The 24,433-nt window shown below is 46.2% G+C and overlaps 2 protein-coding genes across 2 annotated transcripts in view; both read right to left on the bottom strand.

Annotated features, from left to right (window-relative positions):
* LOC134842522 (SRSF protein kinase 3-like) overlaps positions 1-19,344 on the bottom strand; it is a 261,300-nt gene extending 241,956 nt beyond the window's left edge. Inside the window, exon 1 of the mRNA XM_063858904.1 lies at positions 19,335-19,344. The gene's annotated coding sequence lies outside the window, so the exon portion shown is untranslated. The remainder of the gene's footprint in view (positions 1-19,334) is intronic.
* Positions 1-24,433, bottom strand: part of LOC134842524 (coiled-coil domain-containing protein 124-like) — an 83,183-nt gene that overhangs the window by 3,536 nt on the left and 55,214 nt on the right. Inside the window, exons 2-3 of the mRNA XM_063858906.1 lie at positions 2,367-2,588; positions 1,280-1,584 (exon numbers count right to left, since the gene is read on the bottom strand). Coding sequence (XP_063714976.1) covers positions 1,280-1,584; positions 2,367-2,525 — 464 coding nt within the window. The 5' untranslated portion in view covers positions 2,526-2,588. The remainder of the gene's footprint in view (positions 1-1,279; positions 1,585-2,366; positions 2,589-24,433) is intronic.

The raw sequence follows: 24,433 nt of genomic DNA, 5'->3' as shown, positions 1-24,433 counted from the left end.
AGGCAGCTCGCTAACTTTATGGAAAGACAACTCGCAGAAACAAGTGACTAATTGAACGTATATTACCATAGGCGAAGCGGAGCACTTGCTATACATTAAAACAAACATAGCACTGTGAGCTAGTGGACAGAAAAGGGATGACGCCATTCACACGATAAAACCAATTTAAAAAATAGTTTAAAAAACTACACGAAAAAAGTTTTAAAAAATTATTGTCTGTTCTAAAGGCTGTTTATTTTGAGGAAAAAATTTTGAGAAAAGATTGAGCCTTTAGAGATATGTATCGAGCAACAACTACGCCGACAATACTTCGGTTGACCCCAGCTGAAAAAAACTGTTGTCATGAAAAAAATTAAAACCTCGGAGAAGATGAAAGTTATTATTTTCAAACAAAGCAATATTAGCAGGTCGCTGACTTAAGAAATTTGTCGTTTCAGAACTCTCGGACAACTTCCTTGAGCTCGTTTAAGCGTCTAAATAGCTGATGGAGTTTGACTTTCTAAATTAGGCTCAACCAGTGTGCTTAGTTTCCGTAGATGTTGAGGCGGACCAAAAGGAAAACTTCGCGATTGCTGGAAAGCGTCTGTTTCGTATGAAATTGAATTAATGATGATCTAGTTACTACAAATTGCGGGTAAATGAAATGAATAAATTATGGGAAAATTAACATGGGTTTTTACATGTGAACAAATTATCTTATCATTTAAAACATGCTTTGTTTGCTCCAACACCGACTAAGAAACCACTGCAGCCATTGAATGCATACAAAAACTCCTTTGCCTATAAGTTACAACGTTAATCATATCTTTTGAAGAACACCATAAAGGCAAGTTAAGTGCATATTGAGAAAGCAAAAATCGGACGTTAAAATTAAAGTGCTCAAAACTATGGCAATAAAAAAACATTCAAACAATTTTTTTTTACAGTTTTTACCACAATTAATTAACATTTTTTTTTAGCTTTGGTGGGGTGCTAACAAAAATATCGAAGTCTTTAAAATAGCAAATTTGATCCACAATGCAATATAATATCGTTTAAAAAGCGAAAACAAAATTATGAATAAAGTACTCTCTCTACATATAACACCATAAGCTTCTTTTGAAGCACCTTGATTGGCATCTGTGCAAGGTTCGAATTGCCGCCGGAGGCAACTCAATGCAGAAAAGAATATGATTCGCCCGATGTTTCTTCGTGGTTACTGATTACATAAGAAAACATGTGGATATTAGGCTACTTCCAACTAAAGGCTCGGAACAACAAGAATTCGAACCATACTTACGCAAGCTGTGCCAGAGCCTCATCCACATTTCGTGCCCCACTATCGTTGATTCCGATCTCTCTGTTCATGTTTCGCATCAAATCTCGATCATCATCTTCATCCTCGCCCTTGTATCCTTGTGTACTATTACCATCTTTTGCACTTTCTTGCTGCTGTGCTACCATTATTTCATGTCTCGTCATTCTTGGCGCGGAAGCCGCCGAAGCAGATGACTTCCCCCCGACACTTGCTTCTTCATATTCAAGTAGCTTTGATATCTCTTGCTTCTTTTCTTGTTTCTCGTTCTTCTTCTGCTCTTTTGCCAGCTTAAACCAGAAATAATCACATTTCGCTTGAGAATAGTCGACTGATGAATGTGCAAAAAAATGCAAAACATCACTGATGACTACAACATATTACAACAACAAAAACTTTGTTGGGAACTATTTCTCAAAACGAAAATGATTAATTTTCAAGAAATTTCATTTCCAAATAATTTGTAGAACCAAATTAGCACATCATTTTCCGACCAGTCAGCTTTACCAAAAAATTTTAAAGTCTATCGAGGAAATGAAAGCTTTCAGAAATTATTCAATACCAGCCTTCAAGATCCTTGGAAGATACTTTAGGCATTTGGATGTGAGCACCCAATTTAAATAAAAGAAACATTCAGAGCAGCTTCTATATATTTCTTTGCGTTTTGTCAGTTTCTTTAGTTTGTGCAAAAGATCATCGAGTAAATCTCGCAGGATGCACTGACACATTGAATTTACAAAACCATTTTTATGTCTCAAAAGCTTTTATTAATAGCCACAAATAGCTCGAAATTAGACAAAGCAAAAAACTCAAACCGAATTTTGGAAAGCTTTTGAACCATTTCTTGATTTCAACCGATTAAGTGATGACAGGACCTTAATTTGATATTCAGTCAGCCCATTCTCACAATTATTGGTGAATCTGATTTTGCGTGGAAAACAACTTTAACACAATAAGACACAGTTTCTCCCCATTTTCAGAAGTCGAAACAAAAACGGATATCAAATCATTTCCACTCAAAACTTCAGCCGCTGAAAAAAAAATCAACTCAAATTTATTTATAAATACATACTTTCCTTTCTTCCTTCTTTTTTACGTGCTTGTCATCGTCGGCCCACTGTGCATCTTTCTTGGCCGTCTCTTCGGCTGCTAGCTTCGCATCTTTTGCAGCGCTTTTGCGGGCATTGGCCTCAACCGCCTTTGAGTTCTGTTGCGGAAATTTTTTGGGCATGCACACTTTACTTTAAAATGGCTTCCAGTGACAGTATAATTGTTTTCAGAACATCAAAATCTACAAAAAAACATCTACCAAATAAAACTTACGATTGTCGAAATAGCGACCAATACAAACCCTTATTTCACAGATACCGCGCTAAATTAAACTACTGAAACCAACAATTTCCACGTAAAATATTCAATTTAAAAGAAATTGCAATGTGACATTCGACCAGAATGTATCAAAATTCAGTTCGAATTCGAATTTTTATTATAGCAGCTGAACGAGAAAATTGGCAGTTTTAGCGCATTAACGGTATTAATCGTTCAGTTTGACGAATTGGGAAGGGTCAATTTGTTGTGACATGTTATTTTTTTAAATTTTCGATTTGGGCGTGAAAGTCAGGTAGCAATTTTACTTTTCGCGACAACGGAAAACTGCGAGAACACACAACAACACAGTCGTGAAGACAGATAAGTCGAACGAGAGTATAGCAACAAATATAGATTGTGATTGCAAGTATTGACAGAAAACCATTCCGAGTTGTAACGATTGTTCCGCTAAAATCGTTACAAAGCGAATCCCGAGAACCAGGAAGGGTGTTGGAACGTCGTGACCAGCTTTCCGAAAAGAGACAAGACAGCTCTTCGTCCGGAAGGGACTCGGGAGAGAACTGTAACTCGTTATTTTAACAACTTTTAGCTTCCCGGAATGTCTTGAGTTGAATTTAATTAATACCAAATTTTCAGATTTGAGGGAAAGGGTTGATCCTTCTCCAATGGGAACGATGATTTTTATCTACTGAACAAAAACAATCGTAATATAAAAAATAAGTAGTAGCCATGTTTTTAGGAGTGACCTCGTGGTCTGGGAATACTGAGAGCCAGCCATGAGCTGTAACATTCGTCTACCGCCGGTACTCTAGAATGGGCATTCAGCCCGAAGCTGTCTCAAGTGGGTTCGACTCCGTAGTCTTGATGTCGTAAACACCCAGGAGCGCCATAAAAACACTATGTAACGTTCGTCTACTGCAGTCACACATGAGGCTTAAGAAAAATAGGCCCTATAACCATTGGCTCAAGAGTCAGGGACACTATCTCTTGTGTTTTTGTACCTCAAATCAGTCGGAGCCAATTCGGTTCGCTTGTGACATGAGACTACGACCCGTTACAGCTTAAAGGCTACTACTAAAATATCCCCCCACTCTAGAATTAGAAACGTCCCCATACTTAGGTCTCTAGATACCCAAAATACATGAACGCCGTTAAAAACCGGGTTGGAACAATCCGTTAAGTTACTTTTTATTAGACAGTGGAACTTTGATCCATTTCAGATGGATCAACCTAAAACTCGCCTTACCTCAACATAATGATCATAAAACACACTCTAGAAATTTAAATTGGTACTCACATTGTAGCACACTCAAGAAGGGGAAGTACTTCAGTCGGTAATTAACTCAAGAATTAAATAATGTAACTAAATGAGTTTTAATGTTTATCAGTTTCAATAACAAGGACAAGTCTTAACTCTAGGATATAGTTTCTCGTGAACCATTGGGACACTCAAGTTGTCCACCTTTCCGTCGAAGGTTCACTCTGGTCCAGCTCAAATAATTGTTCTCTCGGGAATACTCTGTCCTCTATTTCAGATGGGACAGCTCTACTCTTGTTCACTATGATGGAAATTGCGAATAGCAATTTCCTACCGATTTCTCTTGCAACTTTCCCGCGTTTTTCACTCGAACGTTCTGACTTCTCTTTTCTGATTTTCAGTTATCGCGAGAAAATCGTGCATGACAGGTTCCATTCGAAATTTTGAAAAACTAAATTTCACTCCAAAATCAAGTGTTTTTTGCTTCTCTCAAGGTCAAACTTCCGAATATGACCGACTGGCACATACTCCCCGGACTCGAGATCGATGTCCTCATCGCGTGCTGTCTTCTGCCAGTGAGTCCCAGAAAACCGAGTGTTACTCAAGATACAGTGCCAGTGGTCATTTACAGAAGTTTGCAGCAGACTTAAACTTATCTACACCCCAAAATTCACAGCCATGTAAAATTTTCACACTATCGCTAAACAGCAATCAAAATCTGCACACACCTGCACCCTTGAATTCTTGCTTTCCAAGCCAATCATTTAAAATTTCTTTTGTCCCATTCAATCAGGAAATTGTCATGCAGCATTTTGATTTATATAATAAATATAGTATATTAATAACAATATTTGCTTTGTTAAAACTTCTTTTTCGTGAATCCAAGTTTCACCCGGATCCACGCTCAAGCCCCCCTTTCCCTCTCAAGACTCAAGATCCATTCGAGCCACCTGCTCATCTCGCACTCTTCGCCTTGGAGGTACTGCACCCTGAAGTACTAGATACGGCAAACTGTCTCAACAGTTCCTCTTCATCATCGGAGCTAATCACAATCTCCTCCCAAGCCTTCAGCTGCTCGTAGGATCGCATCCATTCTCTTTGCTCTTGCAACCTCTTTGCTTGGTTGGGTAGTGCCTTCACCCTAGATTCCCGGTTCAAACAAAAGGAGTTGTGCAGGCTCAAGCTCACGTTCTTCGCCAGGTCCTCCTCTAGTATCGATTCCCTCGCCTTGGTATTGTCTCTAGACATTTTACCCACTCTCTTCCATCCTGTCGTGATTGCATTACGATGGGTTGACAGGGGTCTCTTGAAAGCTTCCGACCCAATCTCGGCCTGGAACTGTCGATACTCCTTTCGATGTTTTCTCATGTGATCTTTCGTTGTCATGTACAACCAGGACGTCAGCGTCGCCCGAAACCATGGAAAGTACTTCAAACGGCTCCAGACATGTCTGACTTCCGTTGGTATGGCGAATACCTTGCACGCAGTCTCAAACAACTCGAGTCTCCTACTGTAGTCTATCGCGTATATTGACTCTGCCGTTGGCGTCCCCGCTTCCCGATACTTCGTTATATTCTCTTCTATCCATCTCAGAGCCAAGATCGTACTCACTACCAAGATCGTCACCTTCTGTCGGTGATCCGGTAGTCCGATCGACCGGATTTCTTCCATATCCCACACCAGGCAAAGGTTCTTGTGATCTGGATACCACACCGTTTGCGCTAAACAGTGGCATGGGCATTCTCCATGGGTGATTTCAATGCTCCTGAGGTTACGCTCCCCCGAGGCTTCCAAGAGAGGCTCAAGCTCCATCATTTTCTCATGCATCGTGTCGTTATCTTCCAGGTTTGGAGCACTTCCCACAGGTTTTCCGATCACGTTTTGTCTCTCGTGATTGCTTGTGTTCTCTCTCTCCAACTTCAAAAGTTCTTCTCCCCAGATTTCACTCAAGTCATCTCTCAATTCTTTTGGTACTGTCCCTCTGATTTTTCTCAACAACTTGTGCGAGTGATGCGATATCCGAGCCAACCTCACGCACTTGGGCACTGAGAAGGCCTTGTCCACCAGTACTCTCTGGCTGGATGCTTCCACCATCACCATGTGCAGTGGGTAGTGACCTCCGCACAAGTTGGCCATCATTGACCCTATCAGCGATTTCGCGTTCAATGGCAAGCCATAAGCTTCGCTCATGGGAAATCCCATTTCCGCCTCGAGACCAACCTTCCAGCTCCGGATGTGTTTTTGAGTCACCTGCAACACCCCGGGCCATGATTCTACGCTCAACGCCGTCACTAAATGATGTTCAGATTCTAGTCTTTCCAGTGACTGCAGACTACACATTCTCGAGAAGAATCCGAGAGCTGTCGCTATATTCACCGTGGTTCTCGCGTAACACTCCGCTACTATTTGCACTTCACTTTTCTCACTTTCTGTTATGTCTTCGAACCAAGTGACCAGGTCTTCTTTTTGAAATGACAGTATTCTAACGCATGACCGTCCATCGCAGGTGTGCTCTCCGTTTCCACACGTCGAATCCAGACAGCTACCCGGCTCCAATTTCTTTGCTGACCCGGGATTACTAGTCTTTTCGCTTGGCTCTTGCATCTGAGGTGAAATTAGCTTATGCAGCACACTCAACTTTGCCAGATCTTCATCTTCCGTTGGTGCTAACCTCACTCGCTCGGTGGTTTCCTCGATCAGACTCGCGTGGAGATGTGGACACCAGGAGGGTCTTAATAGCTTCCATACCACTCCCAAGTTCGTGGTTAACAAGCCATTTCTATCGCCCATGTTCACTTCAACTCTCTTGTTTGAACGCGGTATGCTCACCACCTCTGGTGTTTTCTCAAGAATCAGGCCCAGGCTCGGCCCCTCTTTTTCCACCGCGTCTATTTCCATTATTCTTTCTGTCCAAAACTTCAGTAGCTCCGCTACCTCATGGTTCCTGTGGGCGCCTCCAGCTTCCGAGTCTAAGAAGGGGTTGTAGGCCATTCCCATCACTCCAGACACATATTGGTATTCCCCCTTCTCGCTGATTCTCGAGTACTGCTCTGACGAGGCCAGGTTACGGTGAACATCATGTTCTTCTTCGAACTTCTTATTATAAAACCTCCGTACCTCGTCTAGCTTCCTATGGTTCTCTAGGGATAGTCTGGAACCCTCTTCCTTTTCTATTCTTGTGCTCTGATACACGTTCAAGATGACCGTTGAGACTCTTTTTTCCATGGTTTTGCTTACGCTTGCTCTCTGTTGGCATGCCAGGATGGTGCTATCAGACATCATCGACATTATCCATCTCAAGAAACACGTGGCATCCTTTCTTCTGGCCTGGCTCAAGCCTGAGTTGTCCCTGGCTACGTGTTGCATCAGTGCCTGATACACATCTAGCTTCTTGCTTCCCAACTTCAGCCTGTCATACGAGGTCAGTGTTTCCAACTCTATCCCCACCAGACTCCAGGTGAACATTAATTGTCCTGCAGTTCTAACGAAGGGATTCGCCATTAATGGTGGTGCTGATGAGGGTGTCCTCATTGCTTCTTCAAAATGATCCTTCAACAAACTCTGCCAGGACCTCTTCAGATGATTTGCCATTTCTATTCTATTAACCTCGGCCTTTTGCTGGGTGGCCCAATTGCGTCGCTTGCGAGCTACTCCACTGTCCAACTTCTTCCAGCAGTCCTCCATTTCTTTCAATGTTTCAAGGGCCACCCACCACGTCCGGGAGGTGTTCCTCGTCTTGTTCCTTTCCAATGGATCACTTGTCACTCGCTTGCCCGTGGCCTGGTGTGCCTTCGAGATCCATTCTTTGCCGACATCTACTTCCCATGTCTGTCCGTTCGTTGAACCTCTCTTCACGTTTATCTTCTGAGGCTTGAAGTCTTCCTCCGATGTCGAACTGGTGGAAACCTCTATTTCCCTCTCTACTTCAAGTGGTCTTCTGAGCTCCGAGCTGCTCTTGTATGCCGCCGTCTTGCATCGAGCCAAAACCATGGGCGCCGTCTCTCTCAAGTTTCCTTCCGAAACAGCATCCACTGAAGGACTACCCAATCCTTCCACTTCTCTCTTCCTCTTGCGAGTCTTCACATCTCTACTTGAGGGTGTTGTGGCTACCATCACTGATTCGACCTCCCCATCCACTCCTTCCAACTCTTGCCTCCCCCCTGCTCGAGCCTTAAGGATATTAGTACTTTTAATCATATTACTAGTCCCAACCTTATCCCTTTTTATATCATCAACCATTTTATCTACAGTTTTTTGTCTCCGAGTAGAGCTGTCCTCACATTTTTCTTCTCTAGTCTTCGATCGTGAATTCCTCAGCTCTACCAGCTTGCTCAGTAGCTCTTTTCTCGCCTTCTCATCCAGGCCCGTTCCTATCAGAAGCGGTTCTCCAAATCTTACGACTGTGTCCCACAGTTCCTCCTTGAATTTGTCCAGCGTCGTCTCGCTGCCCACTTCTTGATTGAATTCTTCCAAGAACTCCTGCCAAGCATCGTCCTTCAGTGATCCCAGGAATATGTCCCTGTTCCCTTCGAAAGTGTTCTTTTCCCTTTCCTCCGAGCTCAAGAGTATCATCCCCATATTGAAGGTCTCACTTGTCAATGGCAATTCCAGATTCTTCCGGGGGGACGGAATCAGTGATGGTGTGGCAGTATCTGCCCAATTCTCCTCGCTCAAGTCTTTCAACAGCTCTTGAGTGGTGAGCTCCTCCCCTGATGGCCCTGGTTCAGGCGTATTCCCCACTTCCATGTCTTCACCGGCTTCACTGAGAGTTTCATCCATACTCTCTTCTTCTGACTCATGTCTCCTTCTCTCGAGAATTTTCTTAAATCGGTCCTCGACGGGTCCACTCCTCTTGTCTCCAGGCGTGTCCACTGACAGTGGTGATGGCGTCGTAGGATCCAGCTTTTTGTATTCCGTCAGTGCTACATGCAGTTGACCTGCTGCATCTAGTTCTGTTCCCTCCTGTCTCATTTCCACCTGTTCCAAGCCGTAGGGTGCCTTATATTTTCTCGTAGCAAATTTCATATCGTCCACCAATGCGACGTGCCCCTCCATCACGATCATCCTGCCATCATCCCATATGGGTAGCATGTTCTCAAGTCCCTCCTTCTCTAGAGTTCTCAAGACCTTCCGCACCTCATATCCGGGGGGCTGTGAACCTCTACTCTTTTTCGCTTGCGTCGTCCACGAATTTACCTTCGTCTCGCTGGTATGGAAGTAGACCGCCGCCGTGTAGCCGATGAATAGGGGGTCCCAGCCATCAGTGAAATCCTTCTGCATTTCCTCCGTCGTCATCCTCGCCATTATGGAGGGAACTACCAAGGGACTGTTCATTCCTAAGGTCATCCTCCTGACTATTGGGAACTCAGGCATGGTGGCTGGGAGGATTTCTTTCTCCATTATGGTCTCCAGCTCCCTCTTCACCAGTGCGAAGCACTCCTTCCAGGCAGGAATTCTCAAGATTTCTCGTCCGTCCGCCGTCAATGGGTTCAAGTTCCAGAATTTGGGATACATTTCGATGGGACCCTCTCGCTTGCCTCCCATTCTACATTGCATTTGCCCCCTGAAGTTGTACACTATTAGCTCGGCATCTTTCACCTTTCCAAAGAGTACCGTGTTGCTCATTCGCCCTCTGAGCACCTCCTGCTGACACCAATTTAACGCCGTCCCATCCAGTATACTGATAAGACTCAAGTGCGTTACAGAGTGACGATACGTTGTCACCAGGGGGTCTGGGAACGCGTACGTCACTGCTGGACCATAAATGCAGGTCACCACCTCCTCTAGGCCCCGGATTATCCCCATTGGGTCCGACCTCATTGCCAGGCATAGGTCCGTCAGCAGAGGCATCCCTCTGTTCGTCTTCTTCCATTCTTCTCTCGAAACTGGATTCTCATCTTCAACCGTCATGTGCCGATTTTGCATCATGAGGTATTGTACTAGCAACGTCTTCAACCCTGCGGCACACTTGTAGGAGCTGGTTTCAATGCTCGTGTGGACTCTCCCCATAGACAGAGGCTCTCCATGTTCCATTAATCGATGAAACGACACCAATTCCCCATGGGTCAAGAGTACTAGTGCCAGGTACCCATCAACTCGAAGTGTCTCCACTCCCCGACTAAACATGTATGCTGGGCCCATATTGAACAAGTATCTGGGGTAGACCAAATACAGGGCCAAGAGCAGGCTGATGGGCATGCCCAGTATCTCCTGCACGAAGGCTCCAAAGATAGTCGCCGTGGTACCGAATATTCCTGCCAAGAATTCCTTCTCCCAGCAAGGACTCAAGAACTTGAGAATCTCGTAATCCCTCCTAGTCTTTAATTCGCCTTTGGCGTGCTCTCTCCAGAACCCTCCAATCGTCACTTCATTGGCGGCCGAGACAAATCTAGCCACCGTCATGTCTCTTGTTTCGGCCAGCTCCAGTTGTTTCTCCAGAAAACTCCAGACTTGTTTCACGAGGGGTGGTGCTTCCTCCCTTGTCTTATTCGTGGCGTTCTCCAGCCTTGGTGTCAAAAATGGCCACCAGCCATTCTCTTGAGTCAAACGATATTTCATCGATTCTAATTGCTTTTCCGTCTCGGCCACATTTCTTCTCTCGTTACTGGGACCTCTAGACCTGCTGGTGGAGTTTGTGATCTTCACATCCATACTCCGAAACCACAAGCTGGCCGTTAATTTGCTTATCGCCGGGTGATCGTCCCCGATGACTGGGCTGAACTTGAGTTGCCTGGCAAAGTTCGATATCTCTAGCAAGAGCACCTCGTCTAATACGATCAGGATGTCGGCTAGTCCATAAAAGCCCCTCAGTGCATGAGATATGTCCACCCATGCCGCCGCCAATTCTGACTTGCGAAGCCTCAGGTTTGATGGCTCCAACTCCCGATTGGGAGCTGCCATTAGAATCCGCCATTCATTCCCTTCTGCTAGCAGGATCATGACCGCGTACACGAACTGTAGGGCGGGTGGCATATTCGCGTATCCAGGGGATGTGGTAAACACCACCTTCGTCTTGGACCCGAATCTCGAGACAACATTCTCTTGCACTTCATTCATCGCCGCAAACAACGCTTGAATGGCTTCCCATATCTTCCTCGATGTCGGAATTTCATCGCCCTTTAGTTGCTCAAGAAGTCCCATCGCGTGCAGGTGATCATTCATTCCTGCAAACAATAGCAGCTCAGGTTCACAGGGCATCTCCGACTTTATTGCCACCACCAGAGTTAACATCTGATTTAATTCAGCTCCTGGCAAAGAGTATATCAAAGTCTCCGGCCAGAACAACTTGGGAGACGTTCCTTCGAAGTCTGATCCCGCCACAATGACTACTCTCGCAGCAGCTGGATCTGCTCTATCATAAACTGCCAGGGTTTTGGCCAGCTGGGTACTCCCACAGGGCTTCCCGTACCTGGGATCTTCCGCCAATTTCGAGCCTTCGTAAGCGGCATCTGGCAATCCCGTTCCTCCCGGATTGAGTAGCTTGTCTACCACCTTTAACTGTGCCGGGGTTGCCAACCTGATCCTGGCGATGCTAGTTCGGTGCTTGGGAGGTTCTGCTATAAGTCCAGGACTCCCCAGCAGCTTGAGAGGTCTGTAGTTAATGGGTCCCATGATCACTTTTGTGGGAATTCCAGTCAGGTCTGTGGTCTCCATCAACTTCGCTCTCGAGAAGTGCGCCTCATGAGCTTTCAACCAGTCCACGCAATGATGCCTATTCAAATCCTCGTGTGACACTCGTTCGATCCCCAGGGTTTCCGCCAATTCTCGCCTGCATTCCAAACTCTCTAGATCCAGTTCTTTCACCTTCTCAGGATATCTCAAGCGAGCGGTCTCCATAGACTTCTTTTCCCGTTTGCTCTCTGCCACTACCACTGAGGATATCGCCGAGCCTGGAGGTGTTGATGACGTCACCTCCTCAGACTCCATTGGCGTGGCACTCTGCAATCTGGTCTGGCTGCTCCTTGAACTGTCTCTAGTGTCAACTCTCGGTCCCAAGCGACCAGACAAGGCCCTTGAGGCAAGGAATGGTGGGTTCGGAGGTGGTCCTAATGTGAATTGGGCTGTCTCTAGCAGATCCGCCTCCAGCGCGTTTATGTGTTCTTGGAAGACGTCGTTTAGCCACTCTGCTCCCCTCGGTCTATCAAAATGGATTCCATCACTGGAGGTGTCTTCAGGGAATCCCTCTTTCTCCATGCGCTCTGCCACGTCCAACAGTCTGACAGGGAGCACACTCTTCCGGTGGATGTCTCTTATCACCTTGTTTAGGTTCCGCACCTTCTCGTTCATCTCCAAGGCGTGCTGATCAAACATCATGTTGTAGGGGACAGTACATATCGTCAACAGGTTGGGTCCATCTGAATCCTCAGTTCCTCAAGAAGGCAGCTCACCTTATCGTGCAGCCTTGTTATTTTCCTCGCTTCACCCCTTGATACATCGTTGGTCCCGACCATCAGGGTCACCGTGTATACTTTGGTCATCCCCAGCATGTCAAGCGTTGCCAACATCTGTGGCGTGGCAGCTCCAGCGAAACTCAAGATTCCCGTCTGCCAGTGCGATCGGATCCGGGTCAACACCCGCACCAGGCTGTCCCCTACGATTAGGTGAACCGCACCTTCTGGTACCCGGGGTGGCGCCAAGTACTGCACCCAGGCCGCATCATGAAAGCAGTCTCTCCTAGCTTTCTGCTCCGCACTCCAGTCCAGCCGATTGTGCCTGTGGTACCTCCCCTCTGTATTCTTCTTATAACTCGAGATCACGACACTCCTAACCGGCTGTTCCCTCCACGTCGGGGGAAGCTCCGGTCTTGCCGAACTCTCACGACTCTTTTGTCGCAATCTCTCGCCCAGTTCTCTCAGACGCGATGAGCCGCCGCTCACCTGACTGTCACTCGAGGTCGAGGTTGGGGTATATCCCGGCAGCTCCACATCCATCAGTGGGCGTATGGGTTGCGTCTCTAGGCTACGCAAGGAAGACGTTGCGTCATTCGGTATCCAAACTTCCAACCCTTCACTCATGTGTTCTCGGGCCTCGCGGTCAAGGTTGAACCGTGCTCTTGCTCTGGGGGCTTCATCCACCTCCATACGTGACTCTGGCCTCGAGCTGGTGACCACTCGCTCCTTCGGCCTGGCTCCCTTCTGTGCATCAAGCTCGCGTTGTCGTTGTTCTATTCTGTCCAATTCCGACCTCAGTTGATCACGATTTGCGGCGTTCTCCCGCACCCTTAACTCCTGTTGATGTTCAGCTTTTTGCATCTCAAGCAACCTCAGAGCCTGGTCTCGCTCGTTGACCGCCTGGTCCCTTTCCAGCTGAACCTTCTCCCGATCCAGCTTTGCCTGATCCCGATCGAGGTTCGCCTTATTCCTTTCCTTCTGCGTCTTCTCGAGCTCTTTCTTTAGAACACCTAGATCCGGATATGCCTCGGTCGTCTGTTGCGTTCGTGACATCGATGGCACCCTACTCGAGCTCTGGCTTGTGGATCTTACTGTTGGCCTAGTCGGTAGTGGGAATTCCCCTGCGCCATATTCGGTATTGTTATTCAGGCCAGGATTCCTTGCCAAGTCAAAACCCCTTACCCCTCCATCCACATTCCAAGACAACCATCTGGTCTGTTCTTGGTTCGATATTCCCTCGGTGGTGTAGCCGATCATCAAGACAGCCTCCGTTGCAGACTCCCTGCACTCACCCTGGTCCTCCAACTGGAGGATGGCATTCAGCATCACCGCCATTCTCTCGTCTATTTGGGTGTAGTCCAAGTCCCTCAGGCGTCTGTACAGCTCATCAAGAGTGGGCTTCTTCAGGGCCGCGGGCACGGATTTCCATAATCGGTCTGCCATTCTTCGTGACTTCGGGATGTATACAGGTATGTGTTAACCAGCTCAAGAATTACCTTACCAGCTCAAGAATTACCTTACCGACTCAAGTATTACCCAACTCAAGAATTCTCTCGAAATGTTCCCTTGCAAATACTTGCCGTAAGTGCCGATTATCGCGAGTTCAATCAAGGTTTCTCTCTCTGTTTCTCGCTTGAGTATAGTTGGATTTTCAACTTTGTTTTTCAAACTTGATCTGAAAACAGAAAGCATATTGAAACTTGACATGTCATGTTCCTAACCTAGAGACCCCCCTTTTACCAGTATGGTTAAAATCTTATCATTTTCGTATCACTTAAAACAATTCAATTGGAATTCCCTTAAAAGCATGCAGATTCATTTTATGTTTTAGCACCGTTAACTCTTTTTTAAAATTCAATTGTCATGCCAATCATATCTTTAAGATCCCTTTACCTGCGCCGCACCCCAGTACCTAACTCAAGACTCCTCCCTCACACCCGACTCGATACCCCCATGTACCCGACTCAGGCGATGCTCAAGTAGTACTTCTTATGAAGATACACCGTTATCTCAGTTTCTGCAAAGACCACATGTAGGATAGCGTACAATTCCCTCGGGCTCAGTTTGCCCCTGTTTGGGTCATACACCGGCATTGAGACTTCTGTTATCCCTCTTTCAATCATGAAGTCTCGTAATCTTGTTAGTGCCAATATCACGTGTTCGGGATCGATTGTGTTCCTGTCATTGACCCTCGTTACTAGGAAGCACAGATAATTGCCCGGGACTTGTGCCACTGACGGTGGAAGCGCTGCCATCCCTCCCAGTCCTGGTCTCTGTCTGAACAGAAACTCTACATTCTGGTACTCTCTTTTGAAGTCAGCTTCCAATCTTGATTTGAAACTCATGTCCGCCGTGATGCAGATCGCGCTGGTCCTGTTTGACAGGATGAAGTCGCTATCTGTTATCATGATGTTCTCCGAGTATTCATTGGGTATTTCGAATTTTGTTTTGAAATTCCGACCTATAGTAGGCTCTGGCTCTTCTTCCTCCAGTTCCAATTCGCTCGTTTCTCTCACTTCCTTGAGCTTTTTTATCATCAAATTTTCGGTGTGGGTAAGTCCTACCCCCACTCCCCGGACAAAAATATTTATCGTCGTCCCCGTCGATGTTGTCGGGTCTGAATTGTCCTGAGGAATGTCCAGTGGCCTGTCTGTTGCCGTCCATCCGAAAAGAGGGTCCTCTGTCTTCATGTAATTTGCTGCTGATACATCGACTTGCTGAATGCTTTGTCCTTCGCGGCTCTCGTCTTTGACATCACGCATCCACTCTAGAATCCTCAAGTTCGTGTTGTCCCTCCTCTCTATCTCACTCTGTTCGAGATCCGTTTCTACTTCTGGCGTCGATTAATCATCCTGCGGATAATGACCACCATCGTCAATGACCTGCCATTCCTCTCCGGCTTCCAGTTCGCCTGCCTTCAGTAATTCCTCGCCCAAATTGTCTGGCTGTATCTTATCGATCAAGAAGTCATCCCCGTACCTGTTGTACCTCATGCCGGTGCGTTTACGATTGCCAGTCCTGGTTTCCGGTGGTGTTGGTCGATCCGGCTCCATCCACTTCGGCACCTCGTCTTGCTCCGGGTCGTTCCAGTCTTCTTCTACAAATGATCCTGCATCAGACCCCACTCCTATCTTTTCATTGTCGTCCAAACTCAAGTTCTCATTACCATCATTTTTCTCTCGAGTACCTTTCTCATTCACTTCACACGCTGGCTCTACCACCAGGTACTCAAGACCCTCCATGTCCTTCGGTATGCACCAATCCTCTGGGGACGGGACGTGAGGCTTCAGATTTTCATAATGTGCCGCTCGCCCAGTACTCAAGCGATAGAACCGTCCTTGTTGATGAACCTCCGTTATCATGAATGGTCCCCTCCACTTCTTGAGTAGTTTCTTTGTTCCCTTGGGCGGTATGACATTTTGGAAGACCCACACGTATTGGCCCACTTCATATGGCTTTGCTCGTAATATTTTTTCATCGTATTTCCTGCGTTGCCTCATTTGCGCTTGCGCCGTGTTCCTCCTGCATAGCTCGTTCAACTCCTGTTGTCTTTTGATCGCTTCTTTCACGTATGCCTGAGGCGACGTCCTTTTCCCTTCGTATTCCGGGTAAAAGAATGTCAGAGGCATTGCTCTCTCCCTGCCCGTCAACATCATGAAAGGACTGATGCCCGTAGTTGAGTGCTGTGTACTGTTGTAGGCTCCTACTACCTGTGGCAGGTATTTGTCCCAGTCCGTCATGTATCTTGAGCAGTACACCCCTAACATGTTGACCAGTGTCCTGTTTTGTCTCTCTACCAACCCATTGGTCTGCGGATGATAGGTCGTCGAGTGTGCTTGAGCAATGTGCGATCTCTTCATCAATTCTTTTGTCAAGTCCCCCACAAAAGCTTTGCCGTTGTCCGACTGGAAAGTCATTGGACAACCATACCGCGATATCCAATGCGTTATCAGATGATCACATGTCTCTTCGGCCGAGGCTGTCTGGCACGGAACCGCTTCCGCCAACTTTGTGAAGTGATCTATTATAACCAGTATCTGGTTGTATCCCGACTCTGTCATGCAGATTTTTTGATGGTCTATCTGCACCACTTCATTGAACTCCGAGCTCTCAACGGACTTGAGTGGAAACTTCATCTTCCTTGGGTCTTTTACCTGGAGACATGCCAGGCAGGCATTCACCCATCTCTCGCAAGCTTTTCTCATTCCTGGCCAATCAAACCTGTGAAGTATCCTTTGTTGTACTTTGTCTATCACCTGGTGGCCCATCTGGTCGTGCGATCTGAAAAGCACCTCCGTCTGGTACAACTGTGGTAGTATGATGAGATTGTGTTTGTGTAATATCTTTTCTTCATCTCTCCTCTTGCACGCTACCACCCCCTCAGCTGTGTGATGAAGCAAGTCTTTCTTTTCTTTGTAGAACTGGCTCAAGATCTTGTAGCTGTCTTCCTCAAGTTCCCCCTTCTCCTTGACCCCCGACTGGATCCATTTGGAGAGGTTACTTGTCATTTTGTCATTCTTCTGGGCTCTTATTAGGTCTGACAGCCTATATCTCGCCTTGACATGCTCCTTTAGCGCCATGATTTGTCCATTCATCTCCCCAGGGTTGTGGATGTCATCACTCAGTTTCACGCATATCATCCTTTTCACGATTTTCATATCATCTTCTGGCACCAGATTCGTTCTGATGTTTGAGTTGCATGATAGTTCCCTGAATGGTTTCCTTGCGACCGCCATTTTCTCAAGTTCCTCACCACCTCGCATCTCCTGTATGTCCATGTTGTATGTTCCTGAAGATGGATCCGTCTGTAACTCCCTGTCGTGGTGCCTTGTCTTCTCTTCCGCCAGTATCATGCACAGACTGTCTTGGTTTTCGCTGCTCTCATCCGAGTCTTCATCCCACCCTTCACGCTCCCCGGACAATTTTCCTTCTCCGGTTCCTTCTTCCGTGAACCTGGAACACTCCCCGGACTCTTGACCTAGTCCCAGGTGTTCAGTATCTTCCTTGAACGTCACTTTCTTTTTCCTAACCTTGGTCTGCTCCAGAATGTCTTCGGGGATTTTGTCAACTAGTGACCGCACGACATCTTTGCTGTCAGTGACGCTTCCTCTTGATGAGTCAGTATCGTTCACTGCCTCTTTTCTCCGAAGTATAGTGAATTACGGTTTCTCTTGACCCTTCTCCTGGATCACGGGCTTATCATCTGATAGTTTCTCGAGCAACCTCATTAAGTCATCATCTATCTGTGCAGTTCCTGCTTCCACCTGGTTAAGATCATAGCCTTTTGCCTTGAGCGTCTCCTTCACGATCTTCGACTTGAGTATAATCTCAATCGGAATCCTCTTGCTCTTCCTCAAGATGGTCTTCTCTGGAGGCTCTTTAGGCAATTCAGGATGATCTTCTATCGGTTTGCCTGACTTGTCCAGCCATCTCGTGAGTGGAAGACTGTCGTACGTTTCCTTGTCCATGAATGAGAAGCCATCTTTGATTTCAGGTCTGTCTGCTTCTCTTTGCTCTTGTCTCTCATAGAACTCCGTCTTCTTACTCAAGCTGTCGGCATTCTGATGTTTATCTCGCGTTCTATGCTCAATTATCATGTTGTATCCGTCCAGCCGAACTATCCACCTCCCAATGTAACTTTGGTCCATTGAGTACGTTTTCAGCCAGCTCAGTGCTCTGTTGTCGACTCGCAACTTGAATGGCTCACTGCCCAGGTATGCCCTGTATTTCTCGACAAAGGTAACCACCGCGAACATCTCAGCTTTCGGTGCTCCGTAATTCATTTCCGTGTCACTCAGGACTTTGCTCCCGTACGCTATTGGTCTCAAGACTGTCTTCCCATTCCATTCTTGTTCTTGGTGGAGAATCCCAGAAATCGCGACTACCGACGCATCCGTGTCCAGCACGTACATCCCTTTCTCAGTCGGCATACCCAGTACTGGTGCCTCACATAGCTCTTTCTTTATTCTCTGGAATGACTCTTCTGCTGCGTTGTTCCATGTGAACTTCTTGCACTTGTGTCTCATTAATTGTTGCATTGGGTATACCTTGTCTGCATAGCCTTTGATGAATTCTCTATAATAGTTAGCGAAACCCAGGAAGCTCATCAACTGGTGCTCTGTCTTCGGTGATTTACAGGTCAGGACTGCTTCCACGGCGTCCGTATCAGGTCTGATGCCGTGCTTGTCTACCATCCTGCCCAAGTATTTTATTGAGTCCTTGAGTATCTCGCACTTTGATGGTTTACACTTTAGCCCCGACCTCTTCATGCATGCAAACACTTCGTCTAGTCTCTCAATGTGGTCTTCCAGTGTCGGCGTCGCTATTACCACGTCATCCACGTAGCACATTACCAGGTTGCCATACTTCTTCGTTACGCCTATCAGCGCGTGTGCCATCAACCGCTGAAACGTGGCTGTGGCATTGCAAAGTCCAAACGGCATCCGTTTCCATTGAAACAGACCCAACTCGCAGGCAAACCCTGTCTTGTCCCTGTCCTGCTTCCTTAGTGGTACTTGCCAAAAGGCCGAGCCTAAATCAAGAGTCGTAAAAAATTTTGCATCACCTAACTTCGAGAGGCTCTCATCAATCCTAGGTATGGGATAGGCATCCTTCACCGTGACGGAGTTCAGGTATCGAAAGTCACAACAAAACCTCAACTGGTCGCCTTTCTTTTTGGCCATCACTACTCCACACGCCCACGGTGACTTGGATGGTTCTATCATGTCATACTCTAGTAACGTCTCGATCTCTTTTCTACACGCGTCCGATTTGTGTGGGGTCATGCGCCTCGCCCCCTCCCTGTGTGGTACCGCGTTTTCCTCAAGTTCTATTTCATGCTCAACGAAATTACAACACCCGATATCCGCCTTATGCCTCGAAAAAACTTCCTCGTTCCGCTCTAGTACGTCCTTGATGGCTTCGAGCTGTTCATCTTTCAGTTTGCCCCTCAAATGTTCAATCTCCGGCAGGACCGGTTTTTCATTTTGCATTTCATCTAGTGTGGGTCGCTCTGGAAAGTTCGAACAGCTTGAAAGACCATCATCCGTTTCTGACTTAAGTGATTTAATAAGACCTGAAGAATCTTTTATTTTCTGCAATCGTCTCAAGATACAAATTTTGTCCCTGTGATTGGGACAATTAACAACTTCATTTTGTTTTGAGTTCTCAATTGTTTCATATCGAGTTTTAACCGGTAAAGCATATCCCAGTTTCCTCCCTCTCTGTATCGTGATCGGTATATCAAGGGTATTCAACAAGACACTGACGCAGAGGCCGCTCTTCGTTATCGAAAATGATCTTCCTAAAACAGCAGCACTTTGACTATTAGGATTCGGAACTATGCACACTTGCTTGTTGTCACTTAGTTCATTGTAATTTTTCATCCTCAAACTTACGATTGCCGCTTCATTAGCTTTTAGCCTCACCCTCCTACTCAAGAATACCGGTGCTTTGTTTTCATTTGCCATTATTAAATTTACCGGTTTGATTGCGTACGTCCTATCCGGGTTCCGTATCCTGAACATTGCGTTATTTAAATCAATCGTTACGTCGAAATTCCTGATGAAGTCTCTGCCCAAAATGAATTGGTCAGATTCATCTAGGTTTTCTACCACGATAAAGCTCATCCACAGGTTACGTTCCCCCAAATTGAGGGCTATTATCGGCGTCCTGCCCAGCACCCGTAGGGCCCCTTTGTTTGCAGCTGACAGCCGTATTCTCGAGTCTATCAAGTCACCTTTGTCAAAGCCCATCTTCTCCCATGTTTCGATTGGTATAACGCTCAAGACTGCTCCCGTGTCAAGCAACCCACGCAACTGAGTCTTTTTGCCACTTATATCCAGCACGTGCCCTGTCACATCTGCCTCCGTCCCGATGTGCATTGCATCTTCCTCAAGCATGGCGCAGTGTCCAATCGATCTCACTTTCAATTCTTCTTTCCCTACGTAGATTTGTCCAATTAGGTCTTCGTCACATGTTATCATCGTCTTGGTATAGATGTTAATCCCATCTATATTTAGCATCACCTCGTGTGGACCGTAAGCTTCAGTATATCTGCTATCAACACGTACCGACTTGCTGCCCCCTCTCATGAGTAGTGCTCTCAGTGCTCTAGAAGTCGTTTGTGGGCTTATACCACTCAAATAGTCTGCATACACGTCAATGTGCATTATCGTCTGGTCGCTCGGCTCGCTCAAGTTTCTGGTTACCTCGTGGCCGCCCACTGTGATTATCGACATTATCCTTGCCCCGATTTTCGATATGCCAAAAGGTTTACCTGTCACCATTTTCACAGTATTGCAATTCCCGGTCTTTGTTGAGCCTGGTATAGCCTCTGGTATTTGTTTCGATCCGGTTAATGCTTCGTTAAAATTCTGTCTTTCTATCTCCAGCTTTAGTCGTTGCTCTATTTCTTTCGCAGCCAGATCCTGTTTCACTTTGGCAATTGCTTCCGTCGCCGCTTTCTCATAATTTATCTCTAGAGAGTTCCCTGCCGCGGATTCTATGGCATCATTAACATGTGATACAGCTTTCACTGTCTTCGTCGGCAATTCCGTGCTTGGTGCTCCTAAGTTCCTCGATTCAAATTCGTTTTGTCTCTTCCGCTGATTCTGCACCGCCGCTAATGCCAACTTATGTTTAGGGTGACTCTGGTCCTTGACCCCTTCCCAGAACAAGGGACAATCCATTCGGAAGTGCCCCTCCTGGTTACAGAAGAAGCATCTTGCGCCTATCTTGATGATTAAGCCACTATAGTACTCGTGTTCCTCCATCTGGCTCATGTCCTCCTCATCTGGTGCATATCCTAGACTCTTCATGCCTTGATTGTATGTTGTGCAGTCAGCCACGTGGTGATCCGCCGACCCGCAGTTCGCGCATGATCTGCGCTTGTCCATGTCATCTCTAGGTTTGTACCATGACGACCTCTGCGGTTGACTTCCCCCTTGCGTGTTCCTGTTTTCTGAATACGAGTATTTCTTGGGTTTCATCAGCATGTATTCCCTTGATTTCTGTCTCATTTCTTCTGGGGTTGGTGCGCTGTCTTTCGACAATGTGTAGTATGTTGCTAACATTGTCCTTAAGTCGTCACTTTTTACCCCATCAATGAACTTCGAGGCAATGCTAAAGTTTCTTCTGTTTGTCGACTCCTCTGGGTCACTCCTTCTTCTCAAGCTCTCGAGATCATCTAGGAACCGATCTATTGACTCGTCGTCCCTCTGCCTTCTCTTTTCAAATCGCATCATCGCTTGGTGACCCTTCATGCCTGACCCGAATCGATTCAGCAATATCTCGAAGATCTTGTCCGCGGTATCGCGTTCTTCTTCTTTCTTCGCAACCACGCATTTTAATGCTGTGCCTTGTAAATTGCTGAGTATGGCTGTGCATGCTTGTCTTTCATCGTTCAAGTTGTCTTGCTCTAGATGTAATCTCATCACTTCCACCCACGTGTCAATGCATCCATCTGAGTCGTCTTTGAATTCTTTTGGCTTCTTGAATGTTTTTCTTGATTTCCCATCTCTCCTATCATCTCCTATTGTTTTAGCAGCTGTTGGTGCTATGTTCACCGTATCCCGGGTTAAGGGCAACGGTGTCGATTGCCGTTTGTTCCTTTGTGGTTCCACAAAGTCAACTCTGGTGCCTTGCGTGCGATCCGCTGCCGGTCTTTCTTGTGAGGTAGAATTACTCAAGATTGCATCCAATTTCGCCTGTATTGCACACGAACTCTCGGCCTGATTTTTGCTCATTGTGTCCATTCTCTTTTCCAGGCTACCTAATTGGCTGTTGACATCATCATATCGGTTTTTTAACTGTTGCAAATCTTTTTTGATGTTCTTATCTCGTTCTTCATTGGTGGTTTCTACATTATCTGACATCTCCTTGAGTCTCTCTTCTGTTGCCTTGGCCAGGTTAAAATAACTATCCAGATACTCGTTTTTGTTGTATCTTAATTCTTTTCTTATCACTTCTCTGTCCTCTTCGCTGTGCTTCAGCTTTTTGTCGATCTGATTCAGTTTCGCCATCAAGTCACCTAGCTCAAGAGTAGCCTCTTCATGGTCAGCCGTCGGTTTTTCTTCGGCCGTCGCTTCTGCTCTAGTTTGTTCCTCTCTCGGATTGGCTTCTGTCGTCTTCGTGCTCACTGTTCCAAATGTTCGTGCTCTTTCAGCTTTTGGTTCTTCAGTCACGTTCTCTTTCGTTTTTATTCCGACCATCATCGCCAACCTTTCTGTAAAAGATGTCTTTTTTACTTGAGAGTCTTCTTTCACCGTTTCTTCGGTGTTGCCTGTTGCATCTTCCACGTTGTCTATTGGTGAGAATTCTATGGGTTTCGAGTTTGGTTCTTCTGCATTGGGCATTGGAGTTGACTCAGTCGCTATTTTCCTTGTTTCATCAACACTTTGATCAGGTGTCTCTAGATCAATCTCGATGGTGGGTTCTACTCGTTCCCCTTCCATGCCCTCTCTTGCTCTCTCCGTTGTACTCCTTGTGCTGACCATATTAACTGAAAAGCTCTTCTTTGTTATCTTCGGACCCATTGATGTTGTTTTGCGTAGCGACGAATTATACTTTGCTTCGGTAGGTCTTTTTTCAGCTACCGGTACCCTGCTCCGCCTCATTATTTCTATTTACAATTGCTCTTATTTACAATTTTACTATATACACAATCCTATTCTAAGAATAAAATCTTTCGAGAGGAAAAAAAATCTCTTTAAAAAAAAAAAAATATATACAACGTGGTGAAAACCTTGTTTCAGTTCTCTTTATTAACTTTTCGAGAAACTTTCCTTATTTGTGGTCTCAACCGTACCTGGTTCCAATTAGTCTTGTTCTACCTTAATTCTGTCTTAAAACACTTCTTGTAATTTTACTTCAATTTTTATACTGTCCCAAGACTTCCAATTGCCGTCCCTACTCTTCTTTGTACCGTCCCAGGCTTCTTTCTCCTGTCCCAAGACTGTTCGGTACCGTCCCAGTACTTTCCGGCCGTGTCCCAAGACTCTTGTCCAAGACTACTGTCCCAAGGCTAGTGTCCCAAGACTACTGTCCCAAGATTAGTGTCCCAAGACTAGTGTCCCAAGACTAGTGTCCCAAGACTACTGTCCCAAGACTACTGTCCCAAGACTAGTGTCCCAAGACCTTGTCCCAAGACCCTGTCCCAAGACCTTGTCCCAAGACCCTGTCCCAAGACCCTGTCCCAAGACCCTTGTCCCGAGACCTTGTCCCAAGACCCTGTCCCAAGACCTTGTCCCAAGACCCTGTCCCAAGACCTTGTCCCAAGACCCTGTCCCAAGACCCTGTCCCAAGACCCTGTCCCAAGACCCTTGTCCCAAGACCTTGTCCCAAGACCTTGTCCCAAGACCCTGTCCCAAGACCCTTGTCCCAAGACCCTGTCCCAAGACCCTGTCCCAAGACCACTGTCCCAAGACTGTACTGTCCCAAGACTGTCCCCAGACTGCTCTGTCCTAAGACTTCTTCGGCACTGTACCAAGACTGTTGACAAGTGTCTGGGTGGTGGGACTTCTTTCCTCTTCGTTATGGGGACTTCTTGATTCGCCGTACCTTGTACCACCACTCAAGCTCTAGTAAAATTTTCCCAAAATCCTCTCTTAAAAGCCAAATGCTGACCCCCCTTTTTCTTATTTCTCTTTTTGGCTACCTCTATTTCAATGTTCCAAGTAACTTGAGACCAAAACCTGTGCGCAGGTATCTTGTGATCACCTGTTCGTACAAAATTTTAACACAAATCCTCACCAAAATGCAACAAAAATCTAAGCAAGAAAAAGTAATAAAAACAGAAAGATGAGCCCACCTAAAATTCAAAGGTGACAAATGTCTACCTTCTATCGAAAAAAATGTCTTGTACCTAATTGCCACGCGTTTCCTTCCCCCCTGCTAGCGATCTTATGGGGTATCACAAAAACTGTCTATGTCCGTTCCCCCCTACCGATCCGACCAGGGTACCTACCTTAACCTAATTCCAATTTTGGATATCCGCTTCCTATGACCAACGCGTGTAAATGACTAATGTAACTAAATCAACGATGTCGACTAATTAGTTACTCTAATTTTCCCCCTTTTTACAATTTGCAACCGCCAACCTCTAACTTAACCAGCCCCCCTTCTAACCTCCCCCCTTTTTAGCCCCCCTTCTTAAGCCTAAAA

Source organism: Symsagittifera roscoffensis, chromosome 3, assembly GCF_963678635.1.
Source record: "Symsagittifera roscoffensis chromosome 3, txSymRosc1.1, whole genome shotgun sequence".
NCBI classification, from domain to species: Eukaryota; Metazoa; Xenacoelomorpha; order Acoela; family Convolutidae; genus Symsagittifera; species Symsagittifera roscoffensis.
Note: the sequence above shows the minus strand (reverse complement) of the source record. Positions and strands in the feature narration are given on the sequence as shown.